Source organism: Arvicola amphibius, chromosome 7, assembly GCF_903992535.2.
Source record: "Arvicola amphibius chromosome 7, mArvAmp1.2, whole genome shotgun sequence".
Taxonomy (NCBI): domain Eukaryota; kingdom Metazoa; phylum Chordata; class Mammalia; order Rodentia; family Cricetidae; genus Arvicola; species Arvicola amphibius.
The window spans coordinates 119,958,743-119,983,283 of record NC_052053.1 but is presented as its reverse complement, the minus strand read 5'-3'; the positions used below and the strand labels follow the sequence as shown (position 1 = coordinate 119,983,283).

Sequence of the window (24,541 nt, the reverse complement as noted above, 5' to 3'; positions counted from 1 at the left end):
GCAGAGGCAGGACGATCTCTATGAGCTCGAGGCCAGCCTGGTCTACAGAGTGAGTGTGTTGTTCCAAAATTACACAGAAAAACCCTGTCAACAAACAAATGAAAAGGCACGTGCTACCGTGCTTGGCTCCAGCCCTGAAGCTTTTTCTTTTTCTTGTCTCACTTTGAGACAGGCTCTCAGTATATGTCCCTGGCTGGCCTGGAACTGTCAGAGGCCACCTGAAAGAGACCCCATTAACAGCAGGGGCACCCTCTCAGACCCCAGATGCAGCATAAGCCACACAAACCCACCCGGCTAGCTTTACCCAAAATAATTACACAGAAACTGTATTCTTTTAAACACTGCCTGACCCATTAGTTTCAGCCTCTTATTGGCTAATTAACCCATATTTAATAATCCGTGTAGCACCACGAGGTGGTCGCTTACCAGGAGAGATCTTAACCTGCATCCATCTCGGAGAGGAGAGGCATGGTGACTGCTTATGGCGACTGCCTGAAGCATCTCCCCAACTCTTGATTCCTTTCTCCCACAATTCTGTTCTGTCTACTCCACCTACCTAATTTTCTGTCCTCTTAAAGGGCCAAGGCAGTTTATTAATCAATGAAAGTAACACATAGACACTCCTCCATCAACTCAGGAAGAAAAACAGTAGCAAATGACCTTACAGGTGTAATTTTTAAGAAGACAAAAAGGGGAGATTGTGTTAGAATGGGTTAGGGTGCAGTGGTATATCTTGACTGGGCATATTAATTAGGTGAAGCAAAGGGGGCTTTTGATTGCTGGACTTCAACACTTTGATACCTGGACTTTGGTAGTCGGCCTCAGAAGGAGGAAGTGGCCAAATAAGGGAACAAACCTTGGCGGCTAGCTTTAGGAATGCAACCAAACAGTTGTTAGCAAAGGAGAGGGAAGACGGGGAAGGGCAAGCAAGGCCTGCCAGAGCTGCATGCTCAAGTAGGCTAGTGTCTCTTCACCACCTGCCTCTGCCACCTGAGAACAAAACAGCATCTTTTTTTTTTCCTGCCACTTTAAAAACGACTTTTAGGGCCTGGATGGCATGGCTGTTAAGAACACTGGGCCACCACCTACCTACAGGGCAGCTCACATCCATCTACAGTTCCAGTCCCAAGGGATCTGACACCCTCTTCTGGACTCTGTGAATGCTGCACACGTACAGTGCACAGACATATGTGCTGCAAGCAAAGCATCAGAGCACAGACAATAGAAATAAAGGGGAAAGCCAGGCGGTATGGTGCATGTCTACACAGAGAAACCCTGCCTTGAAAGAACAATATATACTAAAATGAAAAATAAAGGGGGGAGAAACAACTTTGATCCCAGAAAAATAATTATTTCTAGAACAATTTTTAAATTTGTTTTTTAAGGGCTGGAGAGAAGGCTCAAAGGTTAAGAGCATTAACTATTCTTCCAGAGGTCCTCAGTTCAATTCTCAGCAAACACATGGTGCGCACAACCATCTGTAATGAGATCTGATGACCTCTTCTGGCCTGCAGGTAAACATATTATGCAGGTGTACATAATAAATAAGTCTTTTTAAAAATTGTTTTTTAAACTTAGGAAGACAAAAATGTTACTGAGAACTTGATGGATAATGTCTAAGCTTTTTGAGGCTGGTCCTTACCTACCTGGGCTGGCCTCAGACCAGCTATGTAACTAAGGCTGGCCTCTAACTCCTGGTCCTCATGCCTTTGCCCTCCAGGCCTGGGGCAGAAGGTGTGCACCACCGTGCCAGTCCCGTGTTTGTGAAGGTGAGGTTTGGAGGGGTGGGCACACGTCGCATAGCGTGTGGAGCTCAGGGAGAGTCGGTTCTCTACTCTGACATGCAGTGGAGCTCGAGTTGTGCGCTAACCAACACCTTATCATCCAGGCCGTCTCACCAGAATTAATTTCTTTTTCAAGCAAGGTCTTGCTGTATAACCCAAGCTGGCTTTGAACTGATAGGCATGTAGCTGATGTAAGCTTAGAACTCAGGATCCTCCCTTCTACCTTCCAAATGCTGTGATTTTAGATATAAGGTGCTCTGTGCAGTTTGAACCAAATTCCAGAGAACTCTTACAGGAGGCAGTAAGGAACCACAGTACATCAGAGATGAGAAAGGACTGTCCAAAGTTTGAGGCCTGCCTAGTCCACATAGTGAGACCCTGTTTCCAAAAACAAACAACAGCAATGACAAAACACATACTTCAAAGTTCCCATTTCTGCAGAAATATTTAACTGATTCAAGTCTAAAACCAAATTGGAGGGAAACAAAATGCAACACAATGGTACCCAGGCTCATGGTGCTGACACTTCAATTAAGTCAGGAACACTTAACCTTCTGTCTTGAATTATTTTAGATTTATACTGTTTTGTTTAAAAAAAAAAAAATTTAAGTGGTGGCACACGCCTTTAATCCCAGAACTTAGGAGAGAAAGGCAGGTCAATCTCTGAGTTCGAGGCCAGACTGCTCTACAAATCAAGTTCCAGGACAGCTAGGGCTACACAACACTGAGAAGCCCTGTCTTGAAAAGCCTAAATAAATAAATAAATTTAGAATTATTATATTTTTGTGTCTACCACTGTTTGGCCTGTACGTATGTACACCACACACATGCCTGATACTTGTAGGGACCAAAAGAAGGTGCTAGATTCCCTGGAACTGAGCTGCCCTCTGGGTGCTGGGAACCGAACCTGAGTCCTCGGCAAAAGCAACAAATGTTCTTAAGGATTTGTTTATTTATACGAGGCGTAGTGGCATCTTTTTGAGGTAGATCTCAGTTCAAGGCCAGCCTGGTCTACAAAGCAAGTTCCAAGAAAACTAGGAGTGTTACACAAAGAAACCCTTTCTCAAAAACATGAGAGGGGGGAAAAATATTTGTTTGTTTGTTTGTTGTATACCGGTGTTCTGCCAGCACGTACACCTGCAAGGCAGAAGGGGATACCAGATCTCATGGTAGAAGGTTGTGAGCCAGTCAGGCGGTAGTGGTGCACACCTTTAATCCCAGCACTCGGGAGACAGAGACAAGCAGAACTCTGTAAGTTCGAGACCAGCCTGGTCTACAGAGCAAGTTCCTGGGCAGGCTCCAAAGCTACAGAGAAACCTTTTCTCGAGAAAACAAAACAAAAAAACTCATTTCTGTACATGTTTACCTTTGCCCCTTACCTCTGGCAATCAAGGCACAGGGTGGTCATGCAGGCAGGGCAATTCAGAACGGCGTCACTGTTCGGAACCGGCTGTTGCTTCTGATGTGGTCTCTGCAGGCCATAAGCATGATAACTAAAACAGAAAGATAAATCTGAGAAGAAAATATACATTAATCAACCAAATCCAGGTTTCTAATGTCCAGAAAAAGGATTCAGAACTCAGAGAAATTACTAATTACTATTATTATCATTACTATTTTTATTTAGCTACTTTATGTAAATGAATGTCCTATCTGCATGTATCTAAGTGCACTACATGTGTGCCTGATACCCTGGGAGGTCAGAAGGTGTGGGGTCTCCAGAAACTGGAGTTATAAAAGCTTGTGAGCCACCAGGTGAGTGCTAGAAACCAAACTCAGGTCCTCTGCAAGAGCAACAAGTGCTCTTAACTGCTGAGCCATCTCTCCAGCACCAAAAATGGATAAAACTTCGGATATGATTTACAAGATCTACCTAAAACTTTCTGCAGAGGCAGAAAGTTTAAAAATAAAAATCAAATCAAACTTCAAGGTGGCAGAGCCTAACTCCTTAAGTCTGGACTGTACACAGTAATTTTCTTTCAGAGTAGTTTGGTGTGATGTGGTCCCATGCCTGAAATCCCAGCACTCCAAGACAAAAGCAAGGGGATCCCGAGTTCAAGGTCAGTATGAGCTAAAATGAGACAAGTCTCATAAAAGCCAATCCTAACAACAAACCAAAACCCCATTATCAGTGAGATTGTGAGGAAAATCTCAGGTGAATTCTAACAGGAAACTAACCCTTCCTCACACCTGGCCAGGGCTCTTCAAGACACTTAGGATGCCAAAAACAAGGAAAGTCTAAGAACTATTTTACGCTTGTAGTCACATGACTTTAATCCTAGCACTCAGAAAACAGAGTAGGTGGAACTCTGAGTTCGAGGCCAGCCTGGTCTACGGAGCAAGTTCCAGGATAGCCAGGGCTACACAGAGAAACCCTGGCTCGAAAAACTTGAGTTTTCAAGGCAAGGGAATTCTAGCACTAGGCGACAACAGCAGGAAGACTACAAATGCAGCCTGGACGGCATGGTGAGCTCCACACCAGCCTGAGGAAGAGGGGGGAGGGGATGGGACAGCATGGTGAGCTCCACACCAGCCCGAGGAAGAGGGTGGGGTAAAGTGCCTGCTGGGCAAAGTGTGAGGGCTGGACTAAGAGCCCAGTGCTCACGTAAAAGCAGGCAGAGGCACTGTGACCACAGTGCTCTCGGGGACAACAGCATGGAGACAGGCAGATCTCTGGAGCTCACTGGCAGCCAGCCTGAGCCAAGCTGTAGGTTCAGTAGATACTCTGTTTCAAACACTGAAGGTAGAGGAGCTGGTAAGATGGCTTACCACGTCAAGGTGCTTGCTACTAACCTGACAGCCCTAGAAGTTGTCCTCTAACCTCCACAAGCATGCCTTGCCACATATTCACACAGCAATAATAAATTTTAGGATAAACAAATGTAAAGTAAAATACGGAAAGCTAAGGCAGGAAGAACAAAAGCATCCAATGCCAGCCTGGGCTACACAGCCAATTCCAGGCCAAACTATGCTTCCTCTGGGATCCTGCCTCCAAAAACAAAATGAAAGCAGTTTCAATAAGTAAACACCAGGGGGCGCTGGAGGAAGCAGCACAGGAGTGAAACGGGATGAGCGAGAAAGGACCCAGTGAGAACTGGAGCTACAGGGTGTGTACAGAGATCCCACAGCAACATCAGCCCTCCAGACTTGGAAAACAGAGCTAGCCATCCCCATCCGGACGGAAGCACAGCCTCCTAGGCACTGAGTGAGTAGCTCAGCAGCAGAGTACTTGCCTAGCATGTACCACAGCATAAGTGCGATTTCCAGCACCACACACAGGCACACAAAAAACTAAAACACAGAATTACCATGTGATCCTGCAATGCTCCACCGAGATTTGTAGCCAAAAATAAAAATAAAAAACACAGAAGGGACTCAAACAAACATCCGTACACCAGGGATGACAACACTATTCAAGATGATCAAAAGGTAGTTAGAACACAAATACCCCTCAGGGGATAACAAAAATCAAGACAGACACACAATGGCATTGTTCAGCCACAGAAAGAAGTACTGAGCTATGATGTAGATAAACCTCAAAAGCAATTTGCTCCTGGGCCTGCAAGGTGACGCAAGCCTTTAATCCCAGAATTTGGGACTAAAAAACAAAATAACAAAAAGCACTTAGGAGGCAGAGGTTGATGGATCTCTGCGTATTCAAGGCCAGCCTGGTCTACATAGTGAGTTCCAGAGCAGACAAAAATAAAATTAACAGTTTAGAGGCTAAAACTCTAATCTCAGAATAATTTTAAATTGTAAGAGAATCATGATAGTGCATACTCATAATCCCAGCACTTGGGAGGCTAAGAGAGAGTAGCCCTGGGACTTCAAGGCCAGTGTGGGAGAGACCCTATCTCACCACCAACAAAAACAATACATACATACACAAATACATTTTTTAAAAGTCTTAACATGTCTTTTTGGGAAAAGCTAGTTTGAAAAGACCAAAATACAAACCAGCCAACAAACCACCAAAGTTAGTTTTATAAACAGGCCTATTGGTACAGGCCTATAATCTTTGCTTCCGATGGGGCTGAGCCAGGAGGATTGCAAATTCCAGGTGCACTGGGCTACAGAGTGACTTCAAGGTCAGCCTGAAACACTTAATATTTTAAGAAGAAAAGGGCTCTGTGAGTTTGAGACCAGCCTGGTCTACAAGAGCTAGTTCCAGGACAGGCTCCAAAACTACAGAGAAACCCTGTCTTGAAACACCCCCCGCTCCAAAAAATAAAATAAAATAAAATAAAATAGGGGACTAAGAATACAGATGAGTACAAACTATAATCCCAGCACTCAGGAGGTTGAGACAGAACTGCTGTAAATTAGCCAGGGCAAAATACATGAGTACCAAGCCAGCCAGGGTTACACAGCAAAACCCTGTCTCACAAGAACAATAAAAAGTTCCATTTCTTAAATGGAGAGATTGACTAGGACAGTTTAGATCATCAATAACTAAACATTAATTGTCATGGTGACCAACCTGTAACTCCAGAGAGCATTTGGAAGGTGGAAGCATGATCATCAGGAATTTAAGCCCTGCCCTAACTACATATTGAGTTTTGAAGCCATCCTGGGCTACATGAGAATCTGTTTTAATAATAAACAGGTAGTGATTGCACAGACCTTTAATCCCAGGCAGAGGAAGGTGGATCTGAGTTCGAGGCCAGCCTGGTCTACAAGTGAGTTCCAGGACAACCAGGGCTACACAGAGAAACCCTGTCTCAAAAATTGGATGGATGGATGGATGGATGGATGGATGGATGGATGGACATTCAATAATCTGACTACAATCTGCTAGTTATTTTCAAATAAACTTTTGAAGTTTTCCTCCTCAAACTGTTCCTGATGTGTTTGTGTGAAAAATACACATATAGTAAAATAAGAAAGCGTGGAAAAATCACTCTATAAAGATTATAAATAAAGATTTAAGTGCTCACCCCCTTCTCTGTGCATCAACCCAGGCTTGGTCTCTGTTATCTTTCTCAGGATCATACAGTAACTCATCATTTGTTGGAATTCTGCGCTGTTTCTTCTTCTTCTTGGTCGCTTGTGCTAATTTTTAAAAGGTTAATAATATGGATCAGTATCATGTCTAAAGATTACATTCTTTAATATAAAATGACTCTCCTGTTTCCCACATTATGTATTTATTCTCGTTACATTGTCTTTTAAAAGATACCTAAAGCCTTTCTTTAGCCAGCAATCCCAATACTTGAGAGGCTGAGACAAGAGAACTGCCACGCCTGGACCACACAGTGAGTTCCAGGCTACCCTGGCAATAAAAGTAAAACCTTACCCAAAAATGCAATACATAAAATTAAATAAAATACAGCTATTCTTTTTTTTTGGGGGGGGGGGGGTTCGAGACAAGGTTTCTCTGTGGCTTTGGAGCCTGTCCTGATCAAATAAGAGTTTTGTGCAATTAAGACACTAAATTAAAGATAGAGGAGGCCAAAGGGCTAAGTTCACATAAAAAATTCAGTCTCAAAAAACCCATTTAAAACTAACTGGTCACAGTGACACATCTGTAAACCCAGTCTTTGGGAGACAGAGGCAGTAGGATCATGAGTTCAAGGGCATCCTTGGCTTCAGACCAAGTTTAAGACCAGCCTCTCCTATATGAGACCCTGCCAAAAATAGAAGGGAGGCAGGTAAGACGGCTCCGTGGATAAAGGCACCTGCACCACGCCTGACAACCTGAGTTCAGTCCTGGGACTCACATGGTGGAAGAAGAGAACTGACTATCATAGGTTGTCTGCTACAGCCACACACGCGCAGAACGAGCTCCCATAAACACACACACACACACACACACACACACACAAGAATTTTTGTTTTGTTTTGTCTTTTTCAGGACAGGGTTTCCCTGTATCCCCCTGGGTATCCTAAAACTAGAACCAGCAGGACAGAGGCAGGTGGATCTCTGTGAGTTGGAGGTCAGCTTAATAGATATAACAAATAGGTGGAGGTCAGTATGAATAAGAGCCAGATGGTTGTGGCACCTGCCTTTGAAGGGGATCTGTAAGTTCAAGATCAGCCTGGTCTAGAGCAAGTTCCAGGACAGCTGAGGGCTACAAAGAAACGCTGTCTTGAAAAATGACGAGAAAAAAACATATATAATACACACACACACACACACACACACACACACGTGGTGGCACATGCCTTTAATCCACTGGTTCCCAACCTTCCTAATGCTGTGATCCTTTAACACAATTCCTCATGTGGTGACCCCCAACCATAAGTTTATTTTCATTGCTACTTCATAACTGTAATTTTGCTACTGTTATGAGTCATAATGTAAATATCTGATATGCAGGATGTATTTTCATTGTTACAAACTGAACATAATTAAAGCATAGTAATTAATCACAAAAACAGTATGTAATTATATATTGTGGAATATTTATTTCCAATTACAAATAGATAAAATTTTGTCTTGAAGCATGATGGGTAACAGTCTTAATGTAAACAGTCTTTACAACAGTAAACTACATTGCTACATTTTTCAACAGGATGCCTAAAAAGCTAACCTCAGTGCGAAGGTTGAGACTGTTTCTTTCTCACCAGATCGGAAATTCTTGGGGCAGTCTTTGCAAGAGCGAAGTCTACTGTATTTAGACATGATAACCAACAAGCTAGAAAGCCGTTTCACAAAGATATGTTGTTGGAAATGGAAGAAGGTGCAACACAGTCTCAAACAGAACATTTTCTGTAACTGGAGTGCAGAGAAATCAGTTCTCACTGCGAAGCTGTTCATTCGGTGGGCTCCTCTTGTGCTGTCTCAGAAACACCTTGACTTGGACTGTGAGTGGGGTGTCAGGTAGATTTGAAAACACGATGAAATTCTGAGTGTAAGTCTGTGTGAGTGTTCTTTCACAGAAATTATCATCATGATCCTTTTGTCCGGTTCAATGTAATGTTTCTCAAAGAAAGCAGATTAGGTAGGCAACATGTGAATTCTATTAATCATCTTCTTTTCCTTTCTTTTTTTTTTTCAAAGCTGAAGTTTCATTTAGCATGACTGGACCTTTTCAGACAAATCAAGGCATGCTATATTTGATCCTTGCAGTGATAAATTTAACTCACTCAAAATGGTAAAGGCGTCCATTAAATAAGCTGTTTTCTTCAACTCACTTCCATGGCTGAAAGTGCTTCCAACTGCAGTCTTGCTTTCTGAGGGGGCTGGAGAGATGGCTCAGTGGTTAAGAGCACTGGCAGCTCTTCCAGAGGTCCTGAGTTCAATTCCCAGCAACTACATGGCAGTTCACAACCATTAGTAATGGGATCTGATGCCCTCTTCTGGTGTGCATGAAGACAGAGCATTCATGTACATAAAATGCATAAGCAAATAAATCTTTAAAAAAAATCAGTTCATCACAAAGCTCGAACACGCATTTTAAACTTTTCCTCTGGACAAGCATCACACTTTGGTGTGAAATAGCAGAGCTTTGTTCAGCGTATCCAACTCACTGCACAGTTGAAAACCAGCCGACTGTTCAAAGAGCTCACCTTGACAGACTGACAGAACTTAGGATGCTTTTCCAATATTTCTTGTAACTCTTACAGCAGCATCTTCGCTGCTAATATTTGCCATACAAATCATACAGTGAGTTCCAATAACTTCTGGTAACTCACTGAGTACCAAACACTGACATCCAGATCGACACCTTAGCATAGCTGGCGCACCATCTGTGCAAAGACCACAAACCTTTTCCCAAGAGACCTTGTGCTTTCAGAAATAAACCAACGGTGTGCAATTCATCACATGCAGTAGCTGTTGTTCCAAGAGGTTTACAACAAAGAAACTCACCTTCAACATCTCCAGTATTAATATACCTCGTGTAAACTAGTCACTGTGAACAGTTTGCAACATCTATAGATTCATCACGCCAGACACTAAACACTGGAACTGGAGCAGATTTAATTTCCTGGGTTCCTGATCAAGACTATCAGCAGGCATGCCATCCATTCTTCCATACGGTGTCTCAGATAAAGAAGCTGCATTAATTATGTAACAAATTTATCTCCAATCATAACTTACACTGTCTCTGGCCACTGGCAGCAGCAAATCCTCAGCAATGGCATGAGGGTTCACAGCTCTGGCGATTCTGAGGACCACCAAACATGACCTTTCAATGGCTGCTGTATTGTTTGTGGTACTTGCCACCAGTGTCAAGTTCAGCTCGCTCTCTTTTTGGGGGGTAGGGAGATTGAGAAAGGGTTTCTCTGTGTAGCCCTGGCTGTCCTGGAACTCAATAGTTCCAGACTGCAGACCAGGCTGGCCTCAATCTCACCTGCCTCTGCCTCTCAAGTGCTGGAATTAAAAGCATGCGCCACCACCACCTAGCAAGTCTGGCTGTCTTGAGTCCATCGGCTTTGCTTCTAAATTAGTTGGTATCCTTGCCAGCAAAGCTCAGGTGATTGCTATCAAAATGGCGCTTCATAGATTTTGTTCAGCATCATAGATTTTGCTAATAGAACTTCACAACAAATAACACAATGTGATCTCTCAATTCCTGCTCTAATCACTGAGCTAAAACCATACTGTAAAAAATCCTCACTATAGTTTCTTTCCTTAACATTTCTCTATACATAATTCATTTTCATAGAATGGTTTTCTAATGAAAATAATATATAATAACAATATCTTTTAGAAGACAAAAGATGATTCCCCAGGGCGGTGGTGGCACACGCTTTTAATCCCTGCACTCAGGGAGGCAGAAGCAAGCAGATCTCTGTGAGTTCAACACCAGCCTGCTCTACAAGAGCTAGTTCCAGTACAGTCAGAGCTGTTACACAGAGAAACCCTGTCTCGAAAAAACAAAATAAATAAATAAATGAGCAAACAAAGACAAAAGATGATTCATGAAATATTTTATTCAATGCAGTTCATTAATTTCCTATGATTGGCCGGGCATAGTGGCGCACGCCTTTAATCCCAGCACTTGGGAGGCAGAGGCAGGTGGATCTCTGTAGACCTTACAAAGTGAGTTCCAGGACAGCTAGAGACGTTATACAGAGAAGCCCTGTCTCAAAAAACAAAAACAAAAACAAAAAAATTCCTTTGATTTTACCATTCTGCTTTGTTGTTTTGTTTTTTACATACCTGCTACTATCACCAGGGGGCAGTATTCACATTAACCATAGCTGACTATAAAAAGACTGGTCAGCATCCAGATAAAGTTCCCACGGAACAGATTTTTTCCAGTAGCTGATGATTTTACATTTACCCAGCAATTGTAACTCATGAAGTGTAAGTCCTACCTCCAACACTGCTGCGTTCAATGCATCAGCTGTTCTCTACGCAGGTGGCCAGGCTGCGTAAGCACAGCACTGCACCAAACCTGTCACATACACGTGTATTTGTCTGGGGTGTAGGGAAGGCGCGATGTCATCACACCTGGAACTCATCCATGGACACGTGGATGCACCGCCTGCAGGCGGATAGAGGAGCAGTGGTTCTCAGATCCTAAGAAAGCTGGAAATACGTGTTTTCTGATGGTCTTGGGTGGCCCCTGTGAAAGGGTGGCTCCCAAAAGGGCCATAGCCCCCATGCTGAGGAGCCGCTGTAAGCGTGCACGCATACCTGCATGCCTGCATTTCTTATGAACCAATTCTGCATGCCAATCAACAGCATAAAATTTCTTTGATTGCTGGGCGATGGTGGCGCACGCCTTTAATCCCAACACTCGGGAGGCAGAGGCAAGTGGATCTCTGTGAGTTCGAGACCAGCCTGGTCTACCAGAGCTAGTTCCAGGACAGGCTCCAAAGCCACAGAGAAACCCTGTCTCGAAAAAAAAACAAAACAAAACAAAAAATTTCTTTGATTTCTTTTTTTTTTTTTTCTTTTGAGACAGAGTCTTACTGTGTAGCTCTGGCTGTCCTGCCTCTGCCTCCCTGAGTGCTGGGACTAAAGGTGTAGTCACCATACTTGGCTTAGTCTATAGTTTCTTAAAAATAAACAAGAGAGAAGCCGAGAGATTGCTCAGCAGTTAAGATTACTGGCTGCTCTTTCAGATGACCCAGGCTTGATTTCCATCCCCCACATGGTGGCTCACAAACATCTATAACTCCATTCCAGGGAATCCAACACCGGGTGCTCTCCGGGCACCAGGCATGCACATGTGCACACACAGACATCCTGCAGCCCATACACCCATTAACATAAAGGTAAATTTTGTTGAGGAATATTATTTGAAGTGCTTTGTTTACACTGCGTTTGTTTAACTCTATGAAGCTGTGATTCTTTGCCTGTCCAAAACACCTGATGGTCCTAATGAAGAGCTGAAGAGCCAATAGTGAGTCAGGAGCATGGACGGATAGGCGGGGCTGGCAGGCAGAGAATAAATAAAAGGAGAATCAGGAAAGAGGATATCAGGGGCCAGTCACAGCAAGCTATGGAGTAAGAGTGGAAGTAAGATCACAGAAGTAAGAGCAAAAGAAAAGCCCTGAGGCAAAAGGTGGTCGGGGATAATTTAAGAAAAGCTGGCAAGAAACAAGCCAAGCTAAGGCCGGGCATTCATAACTAAGAATAAGCTTCAGGAGCTGGGTGGTGGGGCCCCAAAACAGCCAAAAGAATCACATCATATCACACAACCAAATTTTAAAAACAATATAAAACTCAGATGGAAAATTGAATGTCAAATAACTGTTGAGGCGGACAGTATCCGTAAAACACACCTGCTAAGAAAAGGTTACTCACTGGCTTTGTCTTCATCCTCAGAATCGGAATCAAAATAAATGTCATCATAGTACTTTGCTGTGACTCCGCCAACACGCCCAACTCCCGAGGAAGAGCCTGCCAAACAGAAGGGACGTTTACAAACTGGAACACTCGTACATACTTCCATCACTTCAGACAGGACTAATTTAGTCACAATCTCAGTTATAGAGTATTGACTACGAGATATCTGCGCCTATGCACCTATAGGGAATCACTCCTTGACGAGTTTTCCAGAATGAGAAAATCATCCTCTCTCTCCCCACAAATGTAATTAGAATTTAAATGCTGTATTTCCATGATCTCAGCATATATACTTCTAATTTAATGCACAATACAAATACTCCGTTGAGGGAGCTGGAAAGAGGGCTCAGGTTAAGAAGAGCACTGGCTGCTCTACTAGAGGTCCTGAGTTCAATTCCCTGTAACCACATGGCAGCTCGCAACCATCTGTAATGAGATCTGGTGCCCTCTTCTGGCCTACAGGCACACAGGCAGGCAAAACACTGTATACATAATAAATAAATAAATCTTAAAAGAAAAACCAAATACTCCATGGAGAACAGGAAAGGATGTCTTGCTCCAAGGGAATTAGACAAGAAGATGGACCAAGAACAAACGTCTCATCTCCAGCTTGTCTTCACAAGCCTGTGTCCCTGAGTCTTCCTCCGCTTCAATTACATCTTTCCGTTCTTTAAGTTATAGCACATACCAACATGAAAACCAGTTCTGACCAGTCCTACTTCCACAAAACAATTTTTGGGTCAAGTAAATTATACATAAAAATTTTAAAATGAAATATGTTTATTACTTACTACAAAGAGACAGGAATTTGTAGTGACATACCATTAATCTGCTATCAGACTCTAAAAATTCTTTGTATGTCTTGTGGGTTTTTGGGGGTTTTGTTTGGTTTCTTGAGACTCACTCTATATACTAGGCTGGGATCAAAGGTGTACGCCATTACGCCCAGCATGCGTTAAAAACCACAAAAGGAAATAAGACAAGTATTTGCTACTAAATAGTATCTTTCCAATAACACATAAAATGTGTTAGTCATTAACGAAAACTTGGGCACAGACGTCAGCACATTCATGTCTTCATGTGGTAAGACATGCTCATGCAGCTCTGTCTCCCAGCCACCCAGGAAGCAGAGGCAGGATCACAGAGACTACAGGGAGTTCAAGGCCAGGCTGAGTAACTTAGCCAGACCCTTCTCAAGTTTTAAAAGAGGCAGGACTGTAACTCAGTGGTAGACTTCTGCTTAGCAAACACAGACCCAGGTTTACCCCCACCACCACCCATCTCACACACACACACACACACACACACACACACACACGTGCACACAGACACACAGTGATTCTTGAGCACCTACACAAAGCAACACAAAAGAACACAATCCCTTACAGGATAGCTGAGGGAACAGAGCCCAAAATTTACCTGTCCCCATAGAAGATAACTTATCCTCCATTGTTTTCATGGTGGAGTTTAATTCAGCTTCCATTTCTTTCTCAAATTCGTCTTCACTAGATGATTCACTTTCTCCAGTAAGACATTCCCTGATGAGTTTTCGTTTTTGGTCAGGAGTTCCATGCAAGAGCACGTCAACTTCATCTTCAGAACTAGCATACATTTAAAGCACAGGGAATATAAATATTAAAACTTTTTCTTTTTCTTTAATTAATTTACTTTTTGTATTCATATACAAAAAGTTCTATCTGCATGTACACCTTTATGCCAGAAGAAAGCATCAGATCCTACTATAGATGGTTGTGAGTCACCATGTAGTTGCTGGGAATTGAACTCAGGACCTCTCTGGAAGCACAGCCAGCGATCTTAACCGCTGAGTCATCTCTCCAGTCCCGAACATTAAAGATTTTAAAGTCATGGCTGGGATGTGGCTCAGTGGTTGAGCACTCACGCAGCACGTGCAAGGCCTAGGTCTGACGTACAGCGTCACAGAACAAAACACAAGCACAACTTCTAGCATTTCACTGCTCAACAGAAGATTAAGTTTTACAAATTTATATCTGATGTACCTATTATATTACATATAGCAATGATAACTAATAGGCAACAGATCAGCTAATACAGTTATCAGAAAGGTTTTCTGGGTTTTTTTTGTTTGGTTGGTTGTTTTTTGTTTGTTTTTGTTTTGTTCTGGTTTTTGTTTTTTTTTTTTTAATATTTATTTATATATTATGTATACAATATTCTGTCTGTGTGTATGTCTGCAGGCCAGCAGAGGGCACCAGATCTCACTGCAGATGGTTGTGAGCCACCATGTGGTTGCTGGGAATTGAACTCAGGACCTTTGGAAGAGCAGGCAATGTTCTTAACCGCTGAGCCATCTCTCCAGCCCCTGGTTTTTGGTTTTTTGAGACAAGATTTGTCTGTGCAGTTCTGAAACTCACTCTGTAGACCAAGCTGGCCTCAAACTCAAAAAAGAGATCAGCCTAGCTCTGCTTCCTGAGTGCTGGAATTAAAGGTGTGCACCACCACTGCCTGGCTTCTTTTGTTTGTGAGTGTGTATGGGTCTTCTACTTGTATGTGTATCTGGGCATCAACTGTGTTGCCTGGTGCCACAGAGGCCAAAAAGGGCACTGGATTCCCTAGAACTAGTGTTACAGTTAGATGGTTGTGAGCTGCCATGTCAGTGCTGGGAATCGAACCCAGGTCCCCTGGAAGAACAGCCAATGCTATTAACCATCCCTCTTTCCAGCTTCTTATATTATTACATTGCTTTCCAATACTTGCACCAATTCATAATTCTATCAACTAAAAAAGCTTACCTCACAGATCTGAGAGTTTTATTTAGGTAAAATACATAAATATGTAATTAATATACAGCTAATATTTCAACATAAAATGTTAACAGGAATTAAATAATATAATTTAAAGAACACATTGCTACAGAAAACTGTGAAAAGAGAAACTATGGACATCGAGGATTTTTTTCCTGGTGCTGGTAACTGAACCAAGGCTTCATGCACAACAAGCACCTGCTCTACCACTGTGCTATAGCACTCACCCCAAGAAACTTACACTACATCCTGGATTCTCCTAGCCAATTTGTACTGCCTTCTGTGATTGGTTTTCTATCAACAGAATTACAATAGAACTAAATCAGTAATTAGGAGGACTAAAACAACAAAACTGGATTTAGTCGGGGCCAGCACAACAGAGGACAGCTCGTATGCAGGTAAGGCACTTGTCACCAAGCCTGCTGACCTGAATTCAATCCCTGGGACCCACATGGAAGGAGAGAAGCTGTCCTCTGACCTCCACACTGGGCCAGGGCACCCACATGCCCACATACACAAATTTAAGAAAAGAAATGTTATTTAATTTTTTTAATGAATTAAGTCAGACATGGTGTTGCACGCCTGTAATCCCAGCACTCAGGTCAGAGTTCGAGAGTGGCTACACAATGGAGTCAAAAACAACTCTGGGGGCTGGAGAGATGGCTCAGAGGTTAAGAGCATTGCCTGCTCTTCCAAAGGTCCTGAGTTCAATTCCCAGCAACCACATGGTGGCTCACAACCATCTGTAATGGGGTCTGGTGCCCTCTTCTGGCCTGCAGGCATACACACAGACAGAATATTGTATACATAATAAATAAATAAATCTTAAAAAAAAAAAAAACAGCCCTGGGCTACATGAGACCCTGTCTCAAACAAGAAAAACTAGATGTCTAAGACCTTTCTAATACAATATGAAGAATACACATAATAAGGCTGAGGCTGTAACTGAGTTGGCAAAGTGCTTGCCTGGCAGGCATGAGGCAGGGTTGAGCACATCACATAACACATGTGGTGGTGGATGCCTGTAATCTCCGCACTTGAGAAGTGGAAGCAGGCGGATCAGAAGCCACCAGTCTGGGATACATGAGATCCAAATCCATAATCACAACAGAGTCCTCATAGGAAGAATACTCCCAACTGCTGTTTTCTTACCAGATAATGCTTTCAAGGCTCCATCAGAGACTTAATCAGAAAAATGCAATTCACTCCAGGGAAGTAGCTGAGGACTAAGGGTGGGTTGCTTGTCCTTTTGTTTGCCTCTTTGAGACGCAGTTTCACGGGACAGCCTGAACTTACAGAGCCTCCCAAGTGCCAGGATCAAACACAAGTGCCACCACGCCTGGAAATGGCTACGGTTTTAAGCAGAATCTACTCCCAAGAAAGTGCTGTCCATGACAGGTAACCTGGCCAGCATGCCACTATACTCTCCTGTCACTGCCACCATCACAACTGTTGTCACTCCGACCTCTTAACTCTGCCTCCAGCAACATCTGTCAAGGGTCCCCTGGCCTCAAAACTCTGTCTCATTCCCCCTCTCATTCCTGTTCATTCGCTCTACTAGCAGAGTGTCACTCCTAAAGGCCTCATCACACCGCCACCCAACTCAGGAGCTTTCTATGACCAGACCTCTGAGCCAGCATTCAAAATAGCCTTCCACAAGGTAGCTCCAACCTTCCCACCTTACTATCCACTACTAATTACCCTCTATGTCCTTAGCCAAAAAGGCCAGTACGCTCAGGTCAGAAAACCGTTCCTATACTCTAACCTTCCCAAAGTAGAAAGCTCAAATTATTTGCTAGGTGGTGGTGGCGCACTCCTTTAACTCAAACATAAGGGAGGCAGAGGCAGGCAGATCTCTGTGAGTTTGAGGCCAGTCTGGCCAACAGAGCTAATTCCAGGACAGTCAGGCTACACAGAGAAACCCTGTCTCGAAAAACAAAAACAAACAAACAAGCAAGCAGCAAGAGGGTAACCGGATATGATGGTGCACACTGTATTTTAGAAGGCCGGAAGGGAAAGAAGAGCAGTGTGTGGGCAGAAGAGTGCAGGAAGCTTGAGGCCAGCCTGAGACACGAGGACCAAGAGCAGAGAGGAGAACAGCATACTTGCAAGCAGTAAAAGGGACCCTTGCAACGATGCAACGATCTGTATATTCACTGGCTTAGTGTTCGTGTCACGTCTGTTTTTATGTGTGCAAGTACGTTTGGAAGCCAGAAGACAATGTGAGAAATTGGCTCTTGCCTTTTGCCTCGTCGAGGAAGGGTCTTTCTTGTTTCTGGCAGTACACTACAGGCTAGTTGTCCTCGAGCCTCTGAGGGCATCTCCTGCCTCTGCCTCTCATCTCACCACAGAAGTGCTGGGATTAAAGACAAATACTAACACATCCAGCTTTTTACATGAGTTGGGGGTGGGGGGGAATAGAATCACGTCCTCGGGCAAGCACAGGAAGTCTGCTGCAAGCTAAACCACCTTCTCGGCACGCACACACACCTTTTCTGCATTGGTTCTCAACCCCCTTGTGAGCCACATACCAGATATCCTGCATACAGGTATTTTCATTATGATTCACAACAGTAGCAAAATTATATTTACAAAGTAGCAACTGCAGAAAGGAAAATTAGTAGAATCGTTGTATCTAGGGTAAGCATTAGAATGAAATTGTGTTTCTCGCTGTATCGGAGGTAAACTTCAGAATGAACAGTTGTTTTCTAGGAAAGCTTAGACTGTAAAGAAATCACTGTGGAAAAAAGTGATTGGTTTCTGGGATCGACAGAGCTGCTTTCCTGAAAGCTTTACAGACTTTGCATGGCTTTGGTGACAAGACGGTCCTGGCACACCTTGACTATTGGGTACAGCAAACAGTACCCAGTAAGGACGAAAGTGGCGCGTGCAGCACTTTTCTTCAGAAGGACATACCATTCTATCAGGGACTTGAGTACGAGGAACTTGTTTTACCCAAAAGACAACTTTTATGTAACAATCAATAAATACACCTTTGCACGGCTATTGGGGTTCAGGTCACAGAAGTTCCTCCCTGCTGCCAGACAGCCTAACATTCATCTTGGAGGGACCCTCTTCCTTTGACCGACCCAAGCAACACAGAACATCTTGACAAGCAAAGAAATAATTTTATGGTTGGGGTCACCACAACATGAAGAACTTTATTAAAGGGTTCCAGCATCAGGAAGGTTGAGAACCAGTGCTCTAGAATCTAGGTTAATAAAGGAGTAAACAAGCCAGGCCTGGGGTTGTACACCTTTAAACTCAGCACTTGGAAGCAGAGGCAAGTGGATCTCTGGAGTTCAACGCAAACCTGGTCTCCAGAGCGAGTTCCAGGCCAGGCAGAACTACACTCTGAAACTAAAAACTAAAATTAAAATATGAAACAGATAGATAAGAAGGTAGATTGGTAAGTAGATAGATAGGCAGACAGACAGACAGATAAAATACCCTGGGCTTAATATCCCAGCAAGGTTTTAAAAGGGGTGGGGGAATAAAGATGTGTTTTACACATAAGTGAAAACATCCCGAATCCCAAGTTCTCTTAAGTAGGATAAATACTCCATTTCCAAAAGTACCACAGAATTTCATCCATGCCTATCAGATGTCATGTACGACATCTTCGAAGATACGCATTTCATTTCCCCTATTATAAGGTAATTTCCCTTATTTCTATTCAACAGTCTTCCAGCTAAGGCCTGTAGCCCTCACTAGTCCCACACTTGTATTTCCAGTTACACACGCGAAGCCGAGAACTGACTTGCCTTCAGTCACAGTGCTAGCAAACTGTAAGGAGCAGGGTTCCATCTGAGGATTTACGCTTTGGGGGCCCCGCGATTCCGGAACATCCCTCTTCCCGCACTGCTGTCCATCCTGGCTCCCCAGAGACTGAGCAGCCCAACCAGGCACCCCGAGGCTCCTACAAGGGATGCGGGCGGCAGTGCGCCCAAGCTCGGCAGGCGCGGCGAGCACAACGGCCTCGGCCAGGGCCGGGCGGACACCGCGGGGCAGCGGCCCACCTGCTCAGAGCCGGCTCCTCGTCACTCGGCTCTTCCACCGCGTAGGGATCGTAGTCGTCCTGGAGCCGGTTCATGGCGGCCTAGGGAGGCCTACGCGGTCCACCAACTGCCCGGGTTTCAGTGTATTCCGCGGCTACCTTCCCTAAAGCGTCCGGGGACGCCACTTCCGCTCGTACTGCGAGTCCTTCCTGTGCGCCTGCGCAGGCGCAGGACTGCGAAGGAGGTGGAGGGGGATGGATCAAACTCGGCTCTTGGCGTTTTCTTTTCCACTGAAAACAGCTGCTGTCTTTTTATCGATTTTTTTGTCAGTGTTGTTGCTTTATTTTGTTTTTGATGCGGTCTCACTAACCCAGTCTGACCTGCAACTCTCTGTGTAGCCCAAACTGACTTCGCTCCACCTACCTTGACCAGCGGAGAGCTGAGATTACCGTTGTGGACCACCACCCAGTCTGATTTCTTTCTTCCAAGCTGTTATCTTGGCCTTTCTCCCAGGTTTTTATTAGGCTTAGTGATTGTGTGCAAATAGATAATGTATGATTACCTACTTGGGGAAAAAACATGGGAAAAAAAAGATTTCCTATTGAAAAGAAGTTCAACATTAAAGGGGTGAATCTCCTAGAACTGAATCCTATGAGAATGAGTTCCTTCCGCTGGTGGAGACGATGAGTTAGAACTTTTTTGTCCAGAGCCTCTGAGCTGTAAACCTGAGCGGCTCCGGGTCTCAAAGAAAGGTTTTCCACCTCCCTTTTGATTCCCATACTTAACCCTCAATCAACAAGCCCGAGCCTCCGCCTCCCAGCCTTAGTGGGCGAAGTCTTCCTGACGGGCCAAAACTCGAGTTCCCGCAACGTCACCTCAGGGGTGTGGTGTATGTAAATTATGTGCACGCAGAGGATGCCGGTCTCCCACACGTTCACTTCTTATGCCTTTTAAGAATGATACCTACATAATGTCCAGGGTTCTTTTAGGGGGACACTATAAGAACGAGCGAAAGTGAGGGAGAGAAGGCACAAAACAGAAGACCGTAAGTGTAGAGTGGGGCGATATGATGGAGTCCTTGTACCCGGCGCGAGCAACTCATACTTACCTGGCAGGGGAGATACCATGATCACGAAGGTGGTTTTCCCAGGGCGAGGCTTATCCATTGCACTCCGGATGTGCTGACCCCTGCGATTTCCCCAAATGCGGGAAACTCGACTGCATAATTTGTGGTAGTGGGGGACTGCGTTCGCGCTCTCCCCTGGCAATGCTGGTTCTAGAAGAATAGAATGCTTTAGCAGCTCATAGACAGTAGCCACTACTATTGTATTTTTGAGCCCTACTTTTGCTTTCGTCACTAACCACTAAAAATAACATATGCCCGGTTTTGTCGTATTCGCTGGCGTCCTGCCATAGCGATTCCGTTGGTAGAACGCTTGAGTGAAATATATGCCCCTTAATCTCATACTGCATACGGCTTGAAAGTTTGAAAACTCAGCCAGCTGTGGTTGCTGTGAGTTAGTGTACTTCCTCTAGGCCAGCCTGGGTGACAGAGTGACAAGACATCCTGTCTGAAAAAGCTGGTAGAAAAAAAAAAGGGGGGGGGGCTGGAGAGATGGCTCAGTGGTTAAGAGCATTGCCTGCTCTTCCAAAGGTCCTGAGTTCAATTCCCGGCAACCACATGGTGGCTCACAGCCATCTGTAACGAGAGGTCTGGTGCCCTCTTCTGGCCTGCAGACATACACACAGACAGAATATTGTATACATAATAAAATAAAAAAAAAAAAAAAAAAAAAGCTGGTAGAAACAATTCCAGTAAATGAATTATTACTCTTGTTATCTGGCTTGGTCTCGTGGCAGTGGCTCCTTCAAAGAAGCAGTGGAGCATGGGCCACCCTTCATTAAACCTGTCCACACTCCAGTCCTTTGCGGCCGCGGGACCTCAGGCCCCTAGGTCAGAGATCCCTTTTCTTCAAGTTTCTAGTATCCGTTTCGCAGAATCAAAACAGCTCTAGGGTCTGGAAATCTATCGGGGTGCCAGCGTGGTCATTTCTGTGAGGGCCCTCTTCTAGGTGAAATTCCCTACATCACCTAGCAGGTGATGATACAGCTTTATCACTCCGTGAACCCTCAGTTGGAGCGTTGCATTTTTGGGTCTAGACCGTGCCTGTATCCTGGCAGTGAAAATGGATTGGGAATATGTATGGAGATTGTTAACGCCAGCACAGGAAGGGAAATGACACTTTGGGGTGTGTGTGTGTGTGTGTGTGTGTGTGTGTGTTTTCTGGAGATATGGCTCAGCAGTTAAGAGCATAGGCTGCTCTTCCAGAACACCCACCTGGCAAAACAGGTAACACATAAAATTAAAATCACTTTCCCCCACTCCACTCACATTTGTTTGTTTTTCCACAAAGTTTGTCTGGCTGTCCTGGAACTCTCTCTGCAGACCAGGCTGGCCTCGAACTCACACAGATCCTCCTGCCTCTGCCTGCCAAGTGCTGGGATTAAAGGTGTGTACCACCACTGCCCCGTCATAAAAATGTCTTTAAAAAGAGTAGAAACATATATACAGTATAACAAAAATAACCTTAATTTTTGTAACAATAAACAAAAATCTATACCAATTTAAAATATTTAAGACTAGTATTTGGTTTTTTAGTTTAAAAGTAAATTCAATGATCTACCCTTAACCCAGACCCAGAAAGACAAATACAATATGTACTCACTCATAAGTGACTTTTAGACATAAAACAAAGTCTATAATTCACAATCCCAGAGGACCCAGACAAAAAGGACCCTAAGAGAGACATACATGGATCTAATCGACATGGCAAATAGAAAAAGACAAGATCTCCTGAGTAAATTGGGAGCATGGGGACCATAGAAAAGGGTGAAAGGGGAGGGGGAGAAAGGGAGGAAAGCAGAGAAAATATATAACTCAATAAAAACAATAAAGAAAAACAAAATAGATCTATCCTTTTATTCTGTAATTTCTATAACCCAACTTTTTCTTTTCAGAACAAGATCGCTGAATCTAATCTCCTTTGTTCAGCTTTTTTCCTGACCATGACCAATAACAACTGGTAACCAACTCCCCTAAACAATAAGTATCCATAACCTATTGAATAACCAAAACCCACCCACCCCACCCCTTTGGATAGTGGGTGTCATGTTCTCTAGATTGCTCCCTTCTGTCTGAAGGGCTCTGGCATCTCTAGGGGACCCTGAGAAAATATTGTATAAAAGCTTTGTTTCCGTTAAGCGGTACAGCTTAGGAGGAAATCATCTTCATAATATTCCACAGGAAAATGCCCCAGAGAACAGGATATTTCCATGATACACACACTACACTAGAGGCGGTGGGGATCTCCCCACACCCATTCACGCCATGCCAGGTACCAGAGAAAGATGGCAGCAGCAGAAGTAAAAGACACTCTGGGGTCTGGGCTCTCAGGGCCTTGCCTATCCGAGATTCACCCATCGAGGTTTGGTTTCCTGGTGGGCTGATCCCCTGAGGTCAGTTGCCAACTGCTGCTCCTCTGACAGGGCCAGCCAGCGGCACACAGTCCAGGTGGAACCGTTAGTGTGGGACGCCATCATCCTTCTGGAGGTCAAAGGTCATTGTTAGGAATGGCCACGGTATATTGCAGAAAACTTAAACATTTTAAATGTCCTAGATAGCAGATCTCAGAGAGGTCAGAGGACCACAATTTGTTAAGTGCATCCGTGGTATGCAAACCTAATTCCTAGTTTCCTGATAGACAGTCAAGCCTGATGAAATCATGTACAGAAAGCTACATAAAGTCCTTTTCTAGAATTAGTTAGTACTCTATATGACCATTAGTATCACAATAGAAAGCATATACATACATATATGTATGTATGTGTGTATGTATGTATATATATATATATATATCCTATAAATTTTGAGATAATATTTATACCTTCTCTGAGCCGTCTTTCCAGTCTCAGGGCACTTTCAAAAGCTGACTTCAGCACCAATGTCAGCGATTCCAGGATACTGAAGTTTCAAATCCTTTGTGAAAAACCAAGTCCAGTTCTCCTGACCTGCTGGCTTCAAGTTTGTAACATAGGTACATCCAATGCTTTTATTTTTCATTTTGGTAGCAATTAACTCGAGTGACCCAAGGTAGGAGACACTGTCTCGAAAAGAGAGAGCGAACTGGGAGGGGCTGGTGAAGATGGCTTTCCAAGATTCCTGGGACCCATGCACAGCTGAAAGCAGCAAAAAAAAAAAAAAAAAAAAAAAAAAAAAAAAAAAAAAAAAAAAAAAAAAAAAAAAAAAAACCTCGTTAAAGTTGCTCTCTGACCTCTGTATGTCATAGCATATGCACCCACACACACATTTAATACGTGCACTCACTAAAATATACATATAATAATATTTAAAAACAAACACCCCCTCCAAATTATCTGAGCCAGATGTGATGGAACATGCCTGTAATCCAAGCACTTGAAGGCTGGGACAGGAGAATCGTGAGTTCTAGGCTCTCCTAAGACATTTTCTCAAAAACAACATTACTCTTTATCCTTATTTCTTTTTGTTTTGTTTTGGCTTGATTTTTTTGAGGTTGATTTGGTTTGGCTTTTGGTTTTTGTTGTAGTATTTGTTTTGGTGGGTTTTTTTTGGGTTTTTTGTTTGTTTGTTTGTTTTGCTTTGTTTTGTTTTCGAGACAGGATTTCTCTGTAGCCCTGATTGTCATGGAACTCACTCTGTAGACCAGGCTGGCTTTGAACTCAGAGAGATCCTCCCGAGTGCTGGTTGTTGAAGACTGAAGATGTGAGCCACCACAACCAGGTACTGTATGTTTAAATCCCTGTATGTAGTGCATGGGATCACGGTCAGAGGATGACTCCTGTGAGTCTCATGGGATCAAACCCAGGCTATCAGCCATGACAGCAGGTGTGCTTACCTAAGCCTATTTAGCAGGCCCTGGATCCGTGGTTGGAGTGCCTCTTGTGGGGTGGGGATGGATTGCAGCAGCAGTAGGACTAGCCAGCTGGCCTTGGGTGGGGTCGCTATAACATACAGAATGAGTGGACAGTGTGCCAGGGATTCTCACCAACACCTTGAAAAATAACACGTAGGGGGCTGGGGAGATGGCTCCGCTGTTAAGAGCACCGGCCGCCCTTCCAGAGGTCCTGAGTTCAGTTCCCACCAACCACATGGTGGCTCACAGCCACCTATAGTGGGATCTGATGCCCTCT

General features: G+C 43.9%; 1 protein-coding gene and 1 non-coding gene across 3 annotated transcripts in view; one reads left to right on the top strand and one right to left on the bottom strand.

Annotated features, from left to right (window-relative positions):
• LOC119818593 (E2F associated phosphoprotein) overlaps positions 1–19,505 on the bottom strand; it is a 43,247-nt gene extending 23,742 nt beyond the window's left edge. For both annotated transcript variants that reach the window (XM_038336150.1, XM_038336149.2), the window contains exons 1-5: positions 19,334–19,505; positions 13,951–14,132; positions 12,490–12,585; positions 6,722–6,836; positions 3,164–3,277 (exon numbers count right to left, since the gene is read on the bottom strand). In XM_038336150.1, the coding sequence (XP_038192078.1) occupies positions 3,164–3,277; positions 6,722–6,836; positions 12,490–12,585; positions 13,951–14,132; positions 19,334–19,407 (581 nt within the window). In that variant the 5' untranslated portion in view covers positions 19,408–19,505. The remainder of the gene's footprint in view (positions 1–3,163; positions 3,278–6,721; positions 6,837–12,489; positions 12,586–13,950; positions 14,133–19,333) is intronic.
• A 907-nt stretch (positions 19,506–20,412) lies between these two features.
• LOC119820157 lies at positions 20,413–20,576 on the top strand. The gene has a single exon (XR_005286420.1). It is a non-coding gene; the product is annotated as a U1 spliceosomal RNA (small nuclear RNA).
• Positions 20,577–24,541: the final 3,965 nt, after the last annotated feature.